The sequence below is a fragment of the Paramisgurnus dabryanus genome, chromosome 22 (genome assembly GCF_030506205.2).
Source record: "Paramisgurnus dabryanus chromosome 22, PD_genome_1.1, whole genome shotgun sequence".
Classification (NCBI taxonomy): domain Eukaryota; kingdom Metazoa; phylum Chordata; class Actinopteri; order Cypriniformes; family Cobitidae; genus Paramisgurnus; species Paramisgurnus dabryanus.
This window is the reverse complement of record NC_133358.1, coordinates 20,553,682-20,571,409: the sequence shown is the minus strand read 5'-3', so window position 1 is coordinate 20,571,409 and position 17,728 is coordinate 20,553,682. Positions and strand designations below refer to the sequence as shown.

The window sequence follows — 17,728 nt, the reverse complement described above, 5'->3', positions numbered from 1 at the left end:
TTCAGAAATAAAATGTGAAGTCCGAATGACCGATTAGCTATTTTAAAACGAGTTATATTGGCTTCTGCGTATATAATCAAGTTTTGACGGCTAACTACTGTATGTTGTAGTGTAAATGATGGAGATTTACTCAGGCCGCTGTGAGGCAATTTATTTATTTTTTAACCGCTGGAGCGGCGGGGAGTTGTGAGAGCGCGCGGATGCAGCATTCGCAAGTGTTTCCAGATTATTATTAAAATCATTATTAAAATCCTCTTTAGACGTTGTGTTTAGTGTTTTAGCGATTAATGCAACACTTTAGGAAATGTATAAAGTGACAAGTTGTTGCAGGCTGGTGGTCTCTGAATTATATCTGAAACACAAAGCTTGATTTTAGCCTATTTTGTTTTGTACAAATTGTTGTTTTTTGTTTAACACTGGGTAAACTGACAGCACATCACTTAGTGCGGGCAGGTAATTGCTGTTATTGGTACTTTAATTTTGATCTGAACTGTAAAGCCAGTCAACATTAGAGAAAATGTATAAACACTTTATACATTTGGCAGGGTGGTACACATGTTTCTGTGGTGTAACAAACTCAAAACACATATTTAATATCACTTACACAGACTTTAAAAGGAAAAATATAGAAATATTGCTAAAACATGCCATACATACCAGTTTTGCCAACAGAATAGGCATTGCCAGTTATTGAGTTAAGAGGTGATGACAGTGGGAGGTGGAGGGACATATACACAACATTTTTTTCTTTCAGGTAATAACTTGTTATTGTAATAAACTATTATACTTTGTATCTTGTGTAATTATTATAAATATTTTTATTTGTTTAATTGAAACATTTAATAGAAAAAAAAAATGCTAAAAATGAACTTTTTGCCATACAGATTTATTGCCAGCATTTTAATTCAGAGGTGAAAGTGACATGCTTGTCAAGTATGCAATGCATACTCAAAATGTGACCTCTGAATTTAACCCATCACAGTGAGTAGTGAACAAACACACACACACGCACGCACGCACGCACGCACGCACACACACACACACACGCACGCACGCACGCACGCACGCACACACACACACACACACACACACACACACACACACTTACCAGGAGCAGTGGGCACCTACCCCAACACCCAGGGATCAATTAAGCCAAGGTGCTTTGCTTAAGAACCAGCAACTCTCGGGTTTAAAGCCCGATTGTCACCACTAGGCTACAACTGCCCCAGCTAAAGGACAATGGGAGGTTTAAGGTAATGACTTGTTTGTCTGTTATACCTTGCATAATTGTTTTAGATATTTTAATGTTTTAATTGAACCATTTAAAGGAAAAGTAGAAACATTACTGAACAATGAACTTTTCTACATACAGATTTATTACCAGCATTTTAATTCAGAGGTGGATGACAGTGGGAGGAGGAAGGACATATACACACATTTTTTTTCTTTCAGGTAATAACAACTTGTTTGTTTGTTTATTATACTTTGTATCTTGTGTAATTATTATAAATATTTTTGTTTATTAAAACATTTAATGGAAAAAAAAATGCTAAACAATGAACTTTTTGCCCTACAGATTTATTGTCAGCATTTTAATTCAGAGGTGGATACCAGTGGGAGGAGGAGGGCCATTATACACAAAACATTTTTCTTTCAGGTAATAATAACTTGTTTGTTGTTTATACTTTGTATCTTGTGTAATTATTATAAATATTTTTTTTGTTTAATTGAAACATTTAATAGAAAAATAAAAAATGCTAAATAATGAACTTTTCTATACAGATTTATTGCCAGCATTTTAATTCAGAGGTGAAAGTGACATGCTTGTCAAGTATGCAATGCATACTCAAAATGTAACCTCTGAATTTAACCCATCACAGTGAGTAGTGAACAAACACACGCACGCACGCACGCACGCACGCACGCACGCACGCACACACACACACACACACACACACACACACACACACACACACACACACACACACTTACCCGGAGCAGTGGGCAGCTACCCCAACACCCAGGGATCAATTAGGTGCCTTGTTTAAGATCACCACAACTTACCGGTCGAGGGACTCGAGCCGGCAACTCTCGGGTTAAAATCTCGACTGTCACCACTAGGCTACAACTGCCCCAGCTGAAGGACAATGGGAGGTTTAAGGTAATGACTTGTTTGTCTATTATACCTTGCGTAATTGTTTTAAATATTTGAATGTTTTAATTGAAACATTTAAAGGAAAAGTAGAAACGTTGCTGAACAATGAATTTTTTTCTACATACAGATTTATTACCAGCATTTTAATTCAGAGGTGGATGACAGTGGGAGGAGGAGGGACATATACACACATTTTTTTCTTTCAGGTAATAATAACTAGTTTGTTTATTTATTATACTTTGTACTTTGTTTTATTATTATAAATATTTTGTTTATTGAAACATTTAATGGAAAAAGGCGCTAAACAATAAACTTTTTTGCCCTACAGATTTATTGCCAGCATTTTAATTCAAAGGTGCCTTGCTCAAGGGCACCACAGTCACAACTCATTGGCCCTGAGACTCAAACTGGCAACTCTTGGGTAAAAAGCCCAAAACTCTCTAACCACTGGGCTACAACTGTCCCAGCTAAAGGACAATGAGAGGTTAAAAGTAATGATTTGTTTGTCTATTATACCTTGCGCAATTGTTTAAATATTTGAATGTTTTAATTGATACATTAAAAGGAAAAGTAGAAAAGCTGATGAACAATGAACTTTTTTTACAGTTAAATTGATGATAACTGTATCAAATGATTTCAAAAGAAATCCACATGTCAGAAATAATTGTCAGGCTCGTACTCACCCCTATGCTTTACAATATCAAGACAGCTTACTAAAAAGGTAAGCTTAGACTTTTTTTTTAAACTATGAGACATCAGGTCAGTTAGCATGATGACAGGTAACGTCAACTTAGATAGATGACAGGCCTACCATTATAGCTTACATTGAAGTAGGCATAAGTTGGAGGAAATACTATTAAAATAGTTAAATTATAGTGTAAGAAAATTATAAAGATTAGCAAATTGTACATTTACAAATTTGCATTTACAACGTTTTTGTTTTTGCGATATACTAGAATAATGTTTTTCACATATTTTACATTATTGCAGCACCTCTTTTCCCAGTCTGTCTGTAATGCTGTTAATTCCAAACTCTGTAATAAAACCCTTAACTTCTTCTGATTGGTCAGACTGGTCATCCAAAACTCAAGAGTGTGTTTTAAAATGCTTCGTCCTTCTGGTGCTTCGGAGCCTCAGACTTTTAGGTTTTAACCATGGTGTTATGTTTGGTGACGTTGGTCATGTTATGTTCACTTGAAAAAGTGTATTTTAATTAAGTAAATGTACACAAATATTTTATTATACCCATATTTTTAATACAGTGGAATTGCTGCAATAAGGTTAGTATTGTTCAAAGTCTAAAATGCTAAATGTATATAAATATATATACTGTATATATAAAAACCTAGAATCACCCCTGCATTTAGTTGTCATATAGTTATAAGTAATGATCAATTTCCTTCAGAGTTTTCAGCGCTTCATGTTTGAACTTGTTTGAAAAAAATGTAAGCTTGTTTTAGTTATCATTGCTGTGCCATCTGAAAAACATGTTTCCGACCCCAGATGCAAAGGACTGAGCTGATAAAGAGTCCTGCGTAGAATTCCAAATCACAGTAGATCTGAGGGACCAAAGGCCACAGCAGCACAAAGAGGAACACATGAAGCATCTGCCACAAAAGCGATATAGGGAGGGTGCTGAAATATAACACAAACACACAGAATATTTATCTTGTAACTGTTGAATATAAATAGATTTTTTTCAATCTGATGTGTTAATGAAATCATTAGATATGTGTCAGGTGACCTTGTTGCAAGTGGTCACTGTTAGTAATAATAACAACATCTAAACATACAAAAAATTTGTGATCGAATCACGCAACCACATTACATGTATGTACATGTATATATAATGAATGTATGAGTATACCTCAGCTGTTTTCTTCTCCATAGTGTCCAGATATAAAATAACTCAAATACTGTCATTATTATGGAATTAACAATGACAATCCATGATATCCAACAATGAACACTCAGCCAATTCCACGCAAAGTCAACCAGTAGCAGATAGGGCATCAAAAAGACCTTCACCCGAAACTCCACCCACTGACGCAAGCTTGGCTCCTGCTACATATACACAATTACTCTGTGTTCTTAAATTTTGGCTGTTATTTGTTAAAAATGAGAAGACACAAACCAGTATGTTGTCGGGCGGGACATCCTGCACTAAATTGTTTGTGTGAGCAGGGCAGCACGTGTGTATGAAAGGTAGAAAAGTGTCTTCATAATCAAACAGGTACAAGTAGAGAAAAGTGATACGTGGAAATTCTCTCAGTCCAAACTGTAGAAACAAGCTTTTTCCAAGATTTGTTGCCTTGAGAGAAATACAATGGTTATTGTTAATTGAAAAAGTAGACAGGAAAATTCTTATCTCAGGAGAAATTTGTATAGGAATAAAAATAAAACGGCAACTAAAGGCTGCACTACAAAAACAGATGAAAACTCGTCCATTTTTGACCCAACCAAGTGTTGATTATGGTTGTACCAAACTCCAATTCACCAACGCTGGGTTCAACCTGATACAGTAGAAATAATGGGTTGAAGTTGGTGTATAATTAATGGCGGATTTATATCATTTAGCATTTGTGGAAAAGTTCATTGGTGGTATGTGACATGCCACGAAGTCAGCTGGCGAATCGAAAACTTTGATTTGACTGGGCTCTTTGCAGACATCATTTATCAGAGAAAACACAACATACACAAACACACACCTTGTACTCCCAGAGATTCTGTGGCTGTTTGACTTTGAGCTCTTTGATTTTTTGGATTTCGTCCAGCATGACTTGTCTGTGTGATGGATTTTCAACTCTGAATGGAGCAGCAGACAGTTCTTCATCTCTTAGATGAGCCAACAAACTGAGAAAACAAATACAGATCAGTTAAAGCCTTCTCATTAGTGGCAAAAACCTTTTTCGTTGTACTTATGCACTCGTTTTGGGTGTTTGTGACACAAACGTGAATAAACATAATGTGCATAAAAAGAGCGTTTAAACTGATGAAACTAGTAGAAATGCTGATTGGCTGGTGATCAAAAAAGTCAATTTAGAACCCTGCTGAACACACATGAATTGGAGTAAAAATGACATCCTAAGAGACTTAAAACAGCCAAGAGAGATTTTCTTTACTACCTGTTCTGTCACTTATGAAAAAGTGTAAAAAAAGTGTTTATTGCACCTGGGGTTAAGAATAGAGGGTATGCATTGATGTCACTTTCCACGTGACCACGCCGAAGCTCGCCCTGTTGAGTGGCAAAACATTTAACGAAGTGGCTGCCTGATCTAGCGACGGCCGCGAAAATGTCAATATAACTGACAATTATCAGCAAAAATCTAATTTAGTTGGACTTGATAGTGACCCTAGCAACCTAGTCAACCCACCTGTGGTCAGTGGACGTTGGCATGGACGATCCATTTACTTCTCTTTGCGGTGTTTTTCAGCAGTCTGTAAAACGATAGCTCCGAATTCTTGTTAAATTTGTAAGTAGTCTATTGCACAACAGCTTTTTCCCATTTAGACGCAGGGCTAACCTTCCGAGCAGGGTTTCATAACCCTGGGTTAATTTCAGGGATAACTCAGTTTCTAAATTAAATGTGTAAACGATCTTTAACCTAGGGTTTAAAGCGGGGTTCAGAACGAAGATAACCCAGGGTTAAACGCAGAGTGACAAGCCCTATTGTGAGTAAGCATTTATCTTGCTATGGGGTCAATACATAATTATTAAAATACATTACACACTAATTCACATTGTTACATGTCATTGACTGAAATGAAGAACACAATGATAGAGAATCCAATAAACAGCCTTTAATAATTAATTTCAACAGGAAAACTTAGTAGAATACACTACCACGTATGAAAACAAACAAGACTGAACACTGATGAAAGAGAACTGAGGGCTTACATAAGCAGACAAGATAAAGAACAGGAACTGAAAGGGATCATTTAAAACCATGGAAACGAAACACAATGACAGAATAAAACAGAACTATACAATGTGATAACCTTTGTTGTCAAGATAAATCAAGTTAAATCCAAGTGGTAACCTAAAAGTGTTTTGGTTTCCCTAATATTATGTTGGAAACTATGTTATTGTTTTATTAGAGGGTTAGTGTAATATCTTTCTGTGTGTGTACTTGGGGCCTACCTGCCATTAATTTGTTCTCTGTGGAACACTTCACTGTACTGATTGGTCCAGGGACCTAGATGCTTCACCCAAAGATTGACATCATCAGCATTCCACCTGCTGATTGGCTTCTGGACCAAGATGTCATAATCAGAATCAGCACTGTTTGACCGATACCGCATAAAAACCTAGAAACATTCACACAGTGGTTATGGTATCCTGTCATGATATCATGTCACAAGCTGTGTGTGTGTGTGTGTGTGTGTGTGTGTGTGTGTGTGTGTGTGTGTGTTTAATTACACCCCGTTTACAGCTGTCTTTAGCGTCGTACACTTGTAATCTTATTAACCGAAACACATCTTAATACCACACTTTAAGAAAGGACGTGTTAATTTTAACACAACTGAGTGTAGGTGCAAACATGAGGCTGACACTAAAGTCCAATGAACCCTTCACAGTTCACGTCACAGGCGGATCCCACTGCGCATGTCGGGGTCAGAAAAGTCATTACAGCAGATTGAGTTGCGTTTTATTCGGTATCATCAAAAATGCCTACTTGCGTCGTGGGCTTTGCACCTGGGGCCTCGTATAAAACTGTGCGTAGGATCCTTACTAAAAGTCTACGTATGCACAAAAGCCAAAAATGGCATACCCAAAAATGATGAAGACTTCTAAAAACAAGCAATGTTCCCTTTATAAATCACAGATCACCTGTAAGTGTGCGTACATGAATCATCCTAATGTTCCACCCTGCAAGCCCATTCTCCCATCAAGTTTGTTTATTAATAAATCACAACCTTTGTGTGGGAACTGGCTTATACATAAGGCCCCAGGTCTGCCGTAAAATTTTTCGGGATTCCTGCAGAATCTCAAAAACATAAAATACAACATCTGTGGCTGCAAGCAATTAAACGTGCATACTGGGACACTGCAAATATCAAAGAGGCTTGTGTTTGTAGTGCTCACTTCATTTCAGGTAAGTCATCATTTTCAGCCCTGTTAGATTAAACTAGAAAGCCTAAATGGTATGAACAGTTTGACCCCATGCTGCGCGCGCACCCGATAGTCATTCAATGTTTACAAACCTTGAATTTATATTATTTATAGTCGTGTGTAAGGTCTACGTCGTAGGTTATCTGTAGCCTCTGCATAGCCTCTGCGTAGCCTGACGTGCACCTCGCCAAATTTTTAAATGCATGTCAGTTCTACGCAGACCACAAACGATGTGATTAGTCAACTAGGTCCTCCCGTCAGGTAAAAACGGTGTCATGGGTATTTCCGTTTGCGATGGTAAGAACAAAGATAGACCAAGTTGAGGAGTGATTTAACTCAAACGGCAACATAAGTTTCTACACAGCTATGAGCCCTTGGTGTAAACGGGGTGATACATGTTTTGAGCTTGTCCACTTTTCCTATATGGCAAATGGAGCTTGAGATAAATCGTTTTAAATTTTAGTGCCATATGGTATTGATCAATAGGACATTTTTACATTGCATTTTTTATGCAGAAACCGCCCCAATTTGTTGTTTTTCCTCTGGACCAACCCAAAATCATACAATGTTTACCAAGCATAAGGGAAAGAGCATCTCACCCCCATGCAGATCAATGTCACCATGACTCCTAAAAAAAAGCTGTTTCGTGTAGCTTGCTGTAGGCCATTTGAGAGAGGGATGTTTTGGGTCAGCATCTGTCCATACTGCTGGAATATCTTGAGAAAAAAACGGAACTGTGGGTCCCTCTGCACAACCCTCCTCCGTCTGCTTACCTCAGCAGGAAACAACTTCTCCACTGCATCCCTAAAATACAAACATACACAAATCCTAACCTTAGCACACAGAATATCAGTGGATATTAATTTTAAATCAGCTTTTTTTTTAAAGTTATGTTTTGGGCCATTTTTTGCCTTTATTAGATAGATAGTAGGGTAGGAAAGGACAGGAAACAGGATATAGGGTGGAGAGAGGGGTAGGGGATCGGCAAAGGACCTCGAACCGGGATTCAAACTCGGGTCGCCGAAAGTGCGTCTGCACCATATGTCGGTGCACTTGCCTACTACACCATCGGCTCCGACTTAAATCAGCATTTTAACATTTTAACTTGCCTTGAAAACTTGCCTTGACAGTCTCTAACATCGGTCGTCATGTGTCTCTTTAGATCAGGGGAGAGAAGAGTACCCACACAGCTTACTAGCTGGCCGCCTTTACATATGTGCACTATTTTACTACTTTCTTCTTGTGCAACCTGTAGGAAACTCAAGGCCAAGACAAGGAGATTCTGTGTATGCTTTGCAAGGTGAGGCTGCGCGTTCGACTGTAAACAATGTTGAGTCAAACAGAAAGTGTAACTTAATCTCTCAAGTTACATCTAACATGCCAATCTGAATAACGCATTGATTGATTTATTGCAAAACAGAATGCTGTTAAACACAATGTACACATGGCTCTCACAATTCTTAAATACTTGGTATTATCACATTGGAAAATGTGCTTTCATAGGTATGCAGTTAAAAAAATGATTTAGGTAGCACGTTACGTCATGTTATGAGTTATTTTAAACTGAAACTGAAACGAAAACTATTGTTAAAAAAACATTTTCGTAAACTGAAATAAAATAAAACCTGGAAAAACTGACAACGAGTATGGACAACTAACTAATGTAAAATAATAATGGTCAAAAAATAAATAATATTTTTCGTAAGCAATAACGAAGCTTTCACTCCATTGTAAAAAAAAACTATTCTTTACAGTCTATGCAAAAAACCACGACCTGTGTGGCTGTTTCGGGAAACACCTTTAGATGGTGTGTCATGCAAGTTAGGTTGGCTAAAAGAGGTCATGCCAGGACAGGAAAAAACCTACATAGTTTATTCGATTCTATCACATAAACGAAACTGTTTGGTAGGTTTCAAAGAAATCATATATTATGGCTGTTTAGATCGACATGAGCATATTACATTTCCAGTAAGGTTAGCAACATAAGCTTGATAAATAGTTACTTTTGTTACCATGCAACTGCTGCATAGTTGCCTAAACAACAGATACAAGATACATTTACTAACGTGCTATAGAGTTTTGTATTGATTACCATTCAAAACCACTACTTCTGCAAAACTGTAATTACTCAAAGTAAAACTAAATAGAAATATGTTCACAAAATAAAAACTAAAGTGAAACTAACAAATCTTTAATGAATCTAACTAAAAATGAAATGTATAGCAAATTTGAAAAAAAAAACAAGTTAAAAAAGTGGGACTTTATTAATCTTGTAAGTCATATACTAATTAGGGAGGTAATGAGTGTAATGGTGTGTAAACCTTGAGATGCAGTAGCGACTGACATTAGAGACTATAGCCTTTACCCACGCTTGAGATACCAGTTACACAAAGTAATACATAAATAAATAAAACATTTTGATTGTGTATACATGTACTGCATAAACATATTACAATGCAGCTTGAATGCCCCCAGGAATCAAGATATGGTGAGGAAAAATATGAATATGAAAAATATAAAAATGTCACTAAATCTGAAAAAACTCACCCCTAAGCAGATATCCAGCAGATAGCAATGGTCCTCTTACCTGAGGAGAATGTTGACTTTAGGAAACCCCTGCCATCTCTGTCTGCATTCTGGGCATTCATTCTTTCGAGAAGAATGCAACCACTGTGCGACACAATGCCGACAGAAACTGTGGCCACAGTTGAGAGTGGTGGGATCTACGAGGACTTCATAACAACAGTGGCATGTAAACTCAGGTGGTGGCAGTTCATTTGGTTCCTCGTCTGACTCTATTGTGATGCATTCATCGGTCATCTTGCCAGTGGACCGAACTAAAGGAGAAAAGAACAGGAAATCTGAAAGTGTTTTAATGGCAAACGCTGAAAGTGTTTTTAGGTAATAGAAAAAGTAATAGAAAAGCAAAACAATATAGCTACATTTCTCACTTGTTCACAGTCTGTTGTTATTGTTCAGAAGATAACACACAACATAATCTTTGTACTTTCATTATATCAGCTACAGTAAAACATAAAACATCACATTTGTCAACTCACCTGTGTGTACAAATGTAATTCAATTATTCAAATGATTAGTTTAAATCTTACCATCCAAATTGTGGCTGATTTTCAGAGCTTCAGATCTCATCAGGTTTGTTTTACTGCGATTAAACAGAAAGAGAAAGTCCTCTGCGAGTGCACATGACCAAACAGAAACACACATACTGTATACCTGCTGAGAGTAATACATTTGGTTTCAGTTTAAGATGCAGTTTAAGATTGCCATGATGACAATACATTCAGGGGCGCTGTAAAGGGGGGGTAAACAATGACGATTCTCGGGGCCCACCAGTAAGAGGGGGCCCAGAGAAGCCCGCAAAATTGTGGTGCTTAAAAAAAAATTAATAGTAAAACACTGCAAAAAATGACTTTCTTACTTAGTATTTTTGTGTTGTTTTCAGTAGAAATATCTAAAAATTCTTAAATGAAGATGCTTTTGCTTGATGAGCAAAATGACCTAAGTAAATAAGTCTAGTTTTAAGACAAATTAATATACAATTTAAGTAAAATTGTCCTTAAAACAATACAAATTATCTGCCAATGGGGTGAGAAAAAATTGTGAAATGTCTTTTTTCTTAAACACTTAATTCAAGTAAAATTTTCTCACCCCATTGGTAGTCAAAATACCATAAAAGCGCATGATTTTATGTAAATTAATATGAAAAAAGTCTCAGCTGTGTTGGGGGCCCTGTCAAGATTCTTTTCATGGGGCCCAAAATCCTTAGCAGCGTCCCTGACTATATTCAACCAATGCTTAGGTTTTGATGGGATGGGATAGTTTTTGGTGGGATGGAGATTAATAAGAGGTGGGACTAGTGTTGAATGAAGGAATGTTTAGTGCAGTCATGTTAAAAAATTAAATATGGGAACAATGTTAAATATTCAGTTCTTTGTTAAGAAATGTCAAAATATTGATTTCTGATCTTGTTTTCATTTGTGCCTGTAGATGAAGAATATGAGTAGCATTCACTTTGTTTTCACTTATAAAACAAAACAAAATATGCATATTTCAAATAAGGAAAAAGTTAGAAAACCCTGTGCCTTAATAGCTAATGCAACCCCCCTTTGGCTGAAATAACGTCAATGATACATTTCTTATAGCCATCTGCAGTCTTTGACATCGACTGGTAGAAAGTTTCCCGCACTCCTCGCCTTAAAATTCTTTCAGCTGTGTGATGTTTGAAGGGTTTCTTGAATGCACTGCCCATTTCAAATTAGGTTTTTGACAGATGGTCTCACATGTTCCTCAAGCACATTCTGATACATTGTAGAATACTTAATAAATATTAAGATGAGCAGGGATTTACAAGGGAAAAATCTGCAAACAGGTTGTACAAGGTTGCTGCAAAAGAGAAATAGAAAGTTCAGTATGCAAGTGACAATGTGTGTGTACTTTCGCATGCACATAAAAAACAGAATATACTCTGAGCGAAGCGCTTACCAGATGGCAACAGGGTGAAAAGATAGTTACCTGGGTGGTTGGAGTCCTTGATGATTTTAACAGCTCTGCTTTTGCAGCGTTTGTGGTAGAGGTGATGCAGACCGGGTAGAGCAAACCCTTAGATGCGCTCAGCTAAGTGCACAACTCTCTGCTGGGATCTGCAGTCTTGACTAGAGCTGTTTCCATACCACACTGAGATACAAGGAGTTATAACATTTTCAGGATTGCTGGTAAAACCCTGAATTTTCTCAGCTGTTGCTGATGGTACCGTGTTTGCCTGGCTTTATTCACTTGAGTTTGGATGTGTGAATTCCAAGTTAGGTCCTTGGAGATGTTAACACCAAATTACTTGAAGCTGCTCACCCTCTCCACTAGGTTCTCGCAAATCATGAAAGGACTAAAGGGCTGCTGCCTGACTATAAGGCTGCACTGTCTCTTCCTGAAGTGCACAATCAGCTTTGGTTTTCCTTACATTCAGAAAGAGATAATTGTCCTGGCACCATGATGTAAGATTCTCTACCTTATCCAAGTAGTCTCGTTGTTGGATTTGAGGCCCAGGACCACAGTATCATCAGCAGTGAAGCTGTGAGAGGACACGCAGTCATGTGCATAGAGAGAATAGAGAAGGGGCTCAGGACGTAGCCCTGTGGAGCACCGAGTGGAGTTGGAGGTGAACTGGCCTATTTTCACCACCTGAGTCACCTGGCCTTTGTGCCATTGAGGAAATCTCGAATCCAGTTGCAGAGTGAAGAATTCAGGCTGAGGTCCATGAGTTTAGAAGCTAGCCTGATGGGGACTATAGTATTGAAAGCTGAGCTATAGTCGATGAACAAGTAGCCTTACATAGTTCCTATTGTTGCTGATAATGTGCATGAGTGAAGAGTGCAGGATGTGAGAGATGGCATCCTCAGTAGATCCATTGGGACAGTAGGCAAACTGAACAGGGTTTAAAGTATCAGGGATGGAGGAGCAAATGTAGTTTTTGACAGGTTTGTTTATGGCTATTAACGTGAGGGCAACTTGACAATGGTCTTTCAGGCAAGAGGGTTTGTAGTTCTTAGGCACATGGATGATGACAGATTTTTTTTAAAGGTGAGAACCACAGAGATAGCAAGGGACTCATTAAATATGGATGTAAACAAAACAGCGAACTGATCAGCACAGGATCTCAGATCGTGACCAGAAAAGTGGATTTAATTAGGGAGGAATAATTTTTTGGTGAATGCCTTGGGTTGGAATGAAATTAAATCAGGGAACCTGTGAAGTCACAAATACGGAAGTGTAGTTCAATAAGCTGTTGTAGCTCGGGAAAAGTGTTTTCTGTTCTTATAATTAAACATAATAATTTAACATTATGTACATATTTCATTTTCTCATGTTACATGTGCAGTTATTGCATAAGTGCATATAATAGTGTCGGTGGCTCCGAGAGAAATCATAAAAGGTGACTGCTAAACAAAGTAACTGTGTGCTCTCATAAAGTGATAGGGAACAGCGGTGCAAAATGCCAGGTTAGGGGTCGTCACGGAAACCCTCCATACACAGGATGAGGCCCTTTGTGCCAAAAACGGTTGAGTGGAGGAGAGCATAAATGAAGGATTAAACCCACACCAGTGCATCTCAATGCTCCATCCCTGCCAAGAGCCAAGGGCTCATTTCCATGTGCTGGTCCTTTATTACACCCATTCAGGAGTCAATCGGTCTGCTGAACCCCCAAACCCTCCACTCTCACGCACGCAAACATTTAAACAAAAACAAAAAATGGAATCCTATAAATGAACATATGGATGGATAAGTGTGTTTACAATTATTAGAATTTATTAAGAAATGATTGTTTACATTATTTAATTATTATTAATATTATATCAAACCAAAATTATAATAAAGATATGCTGGAATCAAACAGAATGTGGATATTTTCACAAGTAGAAATAATTAAAATTTCATAAACAAACACATACATATACTCATCCACGCTGGCCTAAATACACATTCATTCACATTCACTAACTCATTCAATTGCCACACTCTTTAAAAACAATGGAGAGCTCTTATAATGAGTGCAGGGGTTTCATGCATGCTGGTTCTTTCTTAACACATTTAAATCAACCCCCACTTCATCTTTATGAAGGACCCCTCTCACTTCCCAGTGAAGCACACTTGCTTTGTTTCTTCTCTTTCATCAGCACTTGATGTAATATCCTCTGTGAGCAGACTGACACAGGAAACACAGATGTTTGGTCCATTGTGCGAGCTCAGAGCAGCAGATGCGCCAACATGTGTTTACATAAACAATCATAATGGGGTCATAAACTTTATATTACGACCCGCAAAGTACCGTGTAATTAAACCGAATTTACAGCGTACCTATTTGTAACAACAGAGTACCTCTACAGTACGTAGTTGTAGTTATAAGGGAACAATATTTTAAGTTTGGGGTAATAAGGGGGTAAGAATATATGGAAAATTATTCTCTAAGTATTTCATAACTACAGGGTACCTATTGTAATATTACGTGGTATGTATGACTTACGTGTATGGGTAATATGGTCTATGTGTAATATGTTTTTTTTTTCATATTTGCTACTTACCTGATGAAGTGTTTTGTATAGCCTACAGTTGATGTCTACAAGCCACGTCGGCAAATAAAATATAACACACAATAAAAATAATAGCAGCTTGTACCTCTTTGATCTGTATATGTATACAGGAGTTACAAGGTAACTCTTATATTTGCGGGCTGTAAATTGAAGTGGGGCTTATTCCCCGATTGTTCTGTGTATGTACCAGGTAACTCTCATATTTGCGGGCTCTAAACTAAAGTGGGGCTTATTCCCCGATTGTTCTGTGTATGTACCAGGTAACTCTTATATTTGCGGGCTGTAAACTAAAGTGGGGCTTATTCCCCGCTTGTTCTGTGTATGTACCAGGTAACTCACATATTTGCGGGCTGTAAACTAAAGTGATGCTTTGTTCACCTCTTGTTATAGGGTAAATACCATAAACATACAGAATATTGTTTTTTTTTATTTTAAAACAACTTATTTCAAAACATCTTTAAAACACTATAATTAAGCCAACACTTAATGTTTATTATCACATAACTTTTATTTAAAATAAAAAGTCATGACAATTTTTCATTGTTTTTGCGGCTTGGCTTCCTCTGTTGGTGTTCTTGTCCACTCGGATGATGAGTTGATGTCGTCTCACAAATGCTGTTCTGCATTACATATAAAAAACATAAATGAAAGCCTTCAGTAAATGTTTCTTCACTGTGCCTTGACAGAAACAGAGTTTTCTAAGCCAGTTACGTTTATAAATTTTAGGCTTACTTATGTGCTAGCTAACCTGCTACCGTTAGCTAGCAACTTTCTTGAAAAACATTGTTTGAAATGCGTGAGTCATGTATTAACAAAACCAGTCACCTTATCCAACATGCGGAACCTGCTAACATCACTCGCAGCCGTATTCCACAGTGTAGAACGTTTTTAAAACCTCTTAAAGAAATTTCACCTCAGGATCGCGTTCCAGCAAACCTCCTGGAGACACGGCCGCGCGTTCTACACCTGCGCAGTAGCCTATGCATGTAGTCGTCTTTTGCTTTAGCGGGAGCTGATATCTGCTGTTGTTTCATTCTGGTTTGCCATTGCATAAATTATATTTGGCTAAAATACTTGTGTTTACAGTAAATAAATTGCAAAGCACCACTTCAAATATGTCCGCAAATGTAGGAGTTTCCTGGTAGGCTAAATAGGGAATAAGTTGCTATTTTTATTGTACTTACCTTAAAAAAAAGATAACCACATTAAATCAGCTGGACTTTTGTTATTAAAAGCAAGTAATATAGGCTACTAAAATAAAAGTGATATGCTGTTATATTTATTTGCCGATGTGGCTCGTAGACATTGACTGTATACAACATTCAGTAGGCTAGTCAATATGAAAAATTCACAATAAAAAATAAATAAAACATAATTTCCCCATAGACTTGACTAAGTCATACATACCACGTAATATTACAATAGGTACCCTGTTGTTATAAAATACTTAGAGTATAAATAATTTATAATTCTTCATATTCTTACCCCCTTATTACCCCAAACTTAAAATATTATTCCCTTATACCTACAGGTTACCTACCCTGTTGTTACAAATAGGTACGCTGTAAATTCGGTTTAATTACGCGATACTTTGCGGGTCGTAAAATAAAGTGTTACCGTTTAATTAATGTTTAAATGAATCAGTGACAACTTAGTGAAGAAGAAGACGACAATATCTAAATATTAGGAATAACATTATTCTCCAGCAGAGGTCAGTAGTAACTCTGTTGTGTTTCCCCTGTTCTTAAAGTGGTTTGTTTATTTCTTTTTCACTTGTGTTGGGGTGCTTGCCATAAAATGCTGACGAAAAGATGACTTTACTTCATTATAACCTTTTAATAATAATTTTGCAAATTATATTAGAATCGTTATTTATGCAGATTTAAGGACACCTAAAGATTGAGACTACATAAAATATTTATAAATAATAAGTATAATTTTTAAAAATGCATCACTTCTGCACTTCTTCTCTTAAAAATAAATGTGCTGCAAAAGGTTTTTTACAACATTGCGCCTAAATAATATTGGTATTTTAGATATCATGAACCAAACATAGATGCTTGCATTGTATACAGTTTGCACCCAGAAGCAAATGTGACCCTGGACCACAAAACCATAAGGGTCAATTTTTGAAATTGAGATTTTTACATCATCTGAAAGCTGGATAAATAAGCTTTCCATTGATGTATGGTTTGTTAGGATAGGACAATGTTGGCTGAAAATCATTTGGCCGCGATACAACTATTTGCAAATCTGGAATCTGAGGGTGCAAAAAAATCTAAATATTGAGAAAATGCCTTTAAAGTTGTCCAAATGAAACACATAATACTAATGATAAATATTTGTTTATATCTTCATGGAACATGATCTTTACTTATTAATATCCTAATGATTTTTGGCATTTAAAAATCTATAATTTTGACTCATACAATCTATCGTTGGCTATTGCTACATACATGTGCTACTTTTGACAGGTTTTGTGGTCCAGGGTTACATATGTTGTAGAATCTATCCACACATATCTCCATGTGACTGTGTGTGTGCGTGTGCATATGCGTGTGTCCAGACAAGGGTCCGCCGCAGCTGTGTAAAGATGTGATCTGAGGCAGGCTTTTGCTTGCTATGAAAATATTATTGCAAGTGTTTATTATTACAGTATTGAGAGACAGTAGGAGTGTTGTGTGCTATGAGGACCAGTTAAAGGGGGAGTGGACCTGGAGTGTGTGTGTGGTGTGTGCATGAAGAACTTTTACTCTCATTCCTTCAGTTCCCACCGACCGGCCCCCAGCAAGGCCTGGTGAATTGTGGGTAGCGAGGAGGCCTATTGGAGTTGATTAGTTCCGGCTGGGTCTCAGATAGAGTTCTGACAGGCCGTAGAAACGAGCTCACAGCATGAACGCCCCCCTCCCCTCCTCACGCACCCTCTTGCCCTCTCCAACAGACAATAGAACCAGCATGACAAGAGCTTTTTAAAACACTCCATACACTCCACTCCTCTATCTGTCACACACATGTGGACACACACACACTATATCATATAATGCAAAAGAGAGCTAGCTTGACGAGAGCTATGTAAAGTGTTCTCATTGAGTGACACCTTATAATTTACCAACACAATGGACTTTATAGGCAGTGCTTATAAGGACGGTGATCATTTATATTATTGCACATATTTAGGGTTAGGTATTTAAACAAACATAGCATTTAGATTTTCCCGGACAGCGTTTAGATTAATCCAGGACTAGGCCTTGAATATAGGACATTTAAGACGGTTTTACAAACATACATAGAAATCATACTGGTGTGCATCTTGAGACAAAACAATGGCAATGATATATGTTAAGATATGTCAGTGCA

At 37.3% G+C, this 17,728-nt stretch overlaps 1 protein-coding gene and 1 long non-coding RNA gene across 3 annotated transcripts; both read right to left on the bottom strand.

Moving 5' to 3' along the window:
- Window positions 1-3,373: 3,373 nt before the first annotated feature.
- On the bottom strand, window positions 3,374-10,549 carry LOC135740122 (bifunctional apoptosis regulator-like). Of its 2 annotated transcripts, none has more exons than XM_065258175.2 (8): window positions 10,379-10,549; window positions 9,856-10,105; window positions 7,868-8,072; window positions 6,297-6,463; window positions 4,864-5,008; window positions 4,290-4,466; window positions 4,023-4,216; window positions 3,374-3,790 (listed from the first exon to the last, which is right to left on the bottom strand). In XM_065258175.2, exons 1-8 carry the CDS (start codon window positions 10,518-10,520, stop codon window positions 3,619-3,621), a joined length of 1,452 nt encoding a protein of 483 aa, XP_065114247.1. In that variant the 5' UTR covers window positions 10,521-10,549; the 3' UTR covers window positions 3,374-3,618. The 2 variants fall into 2 exon arrangements, with proteins under 2 accessions (XP_065114247.1, XP_065114246.1); XM_065258174.1 differs by having other exon boundaries at window positions 4,023-4,219; window positions 10,379-10,546.
- Window positions 10,550-14,858: 4,309 nt separating this feature from the next.
- On the bottom strand, window positions 14,859-15,503 carry LOC135740639 (uncharacterized). The gene is made up of 2 exons (XR_010529227.2): window positions 15,197-15,503; window positions 14,859-14,991 (listed from the first exon to the last, which is right to left on the bottom strand). It is a non-coding gene; the product is annotated as an uncharacterized lncRNA (long non-coding RNA).
- Window positions 15,504-17,728: the final 2,225 nt, after the last annotated feature.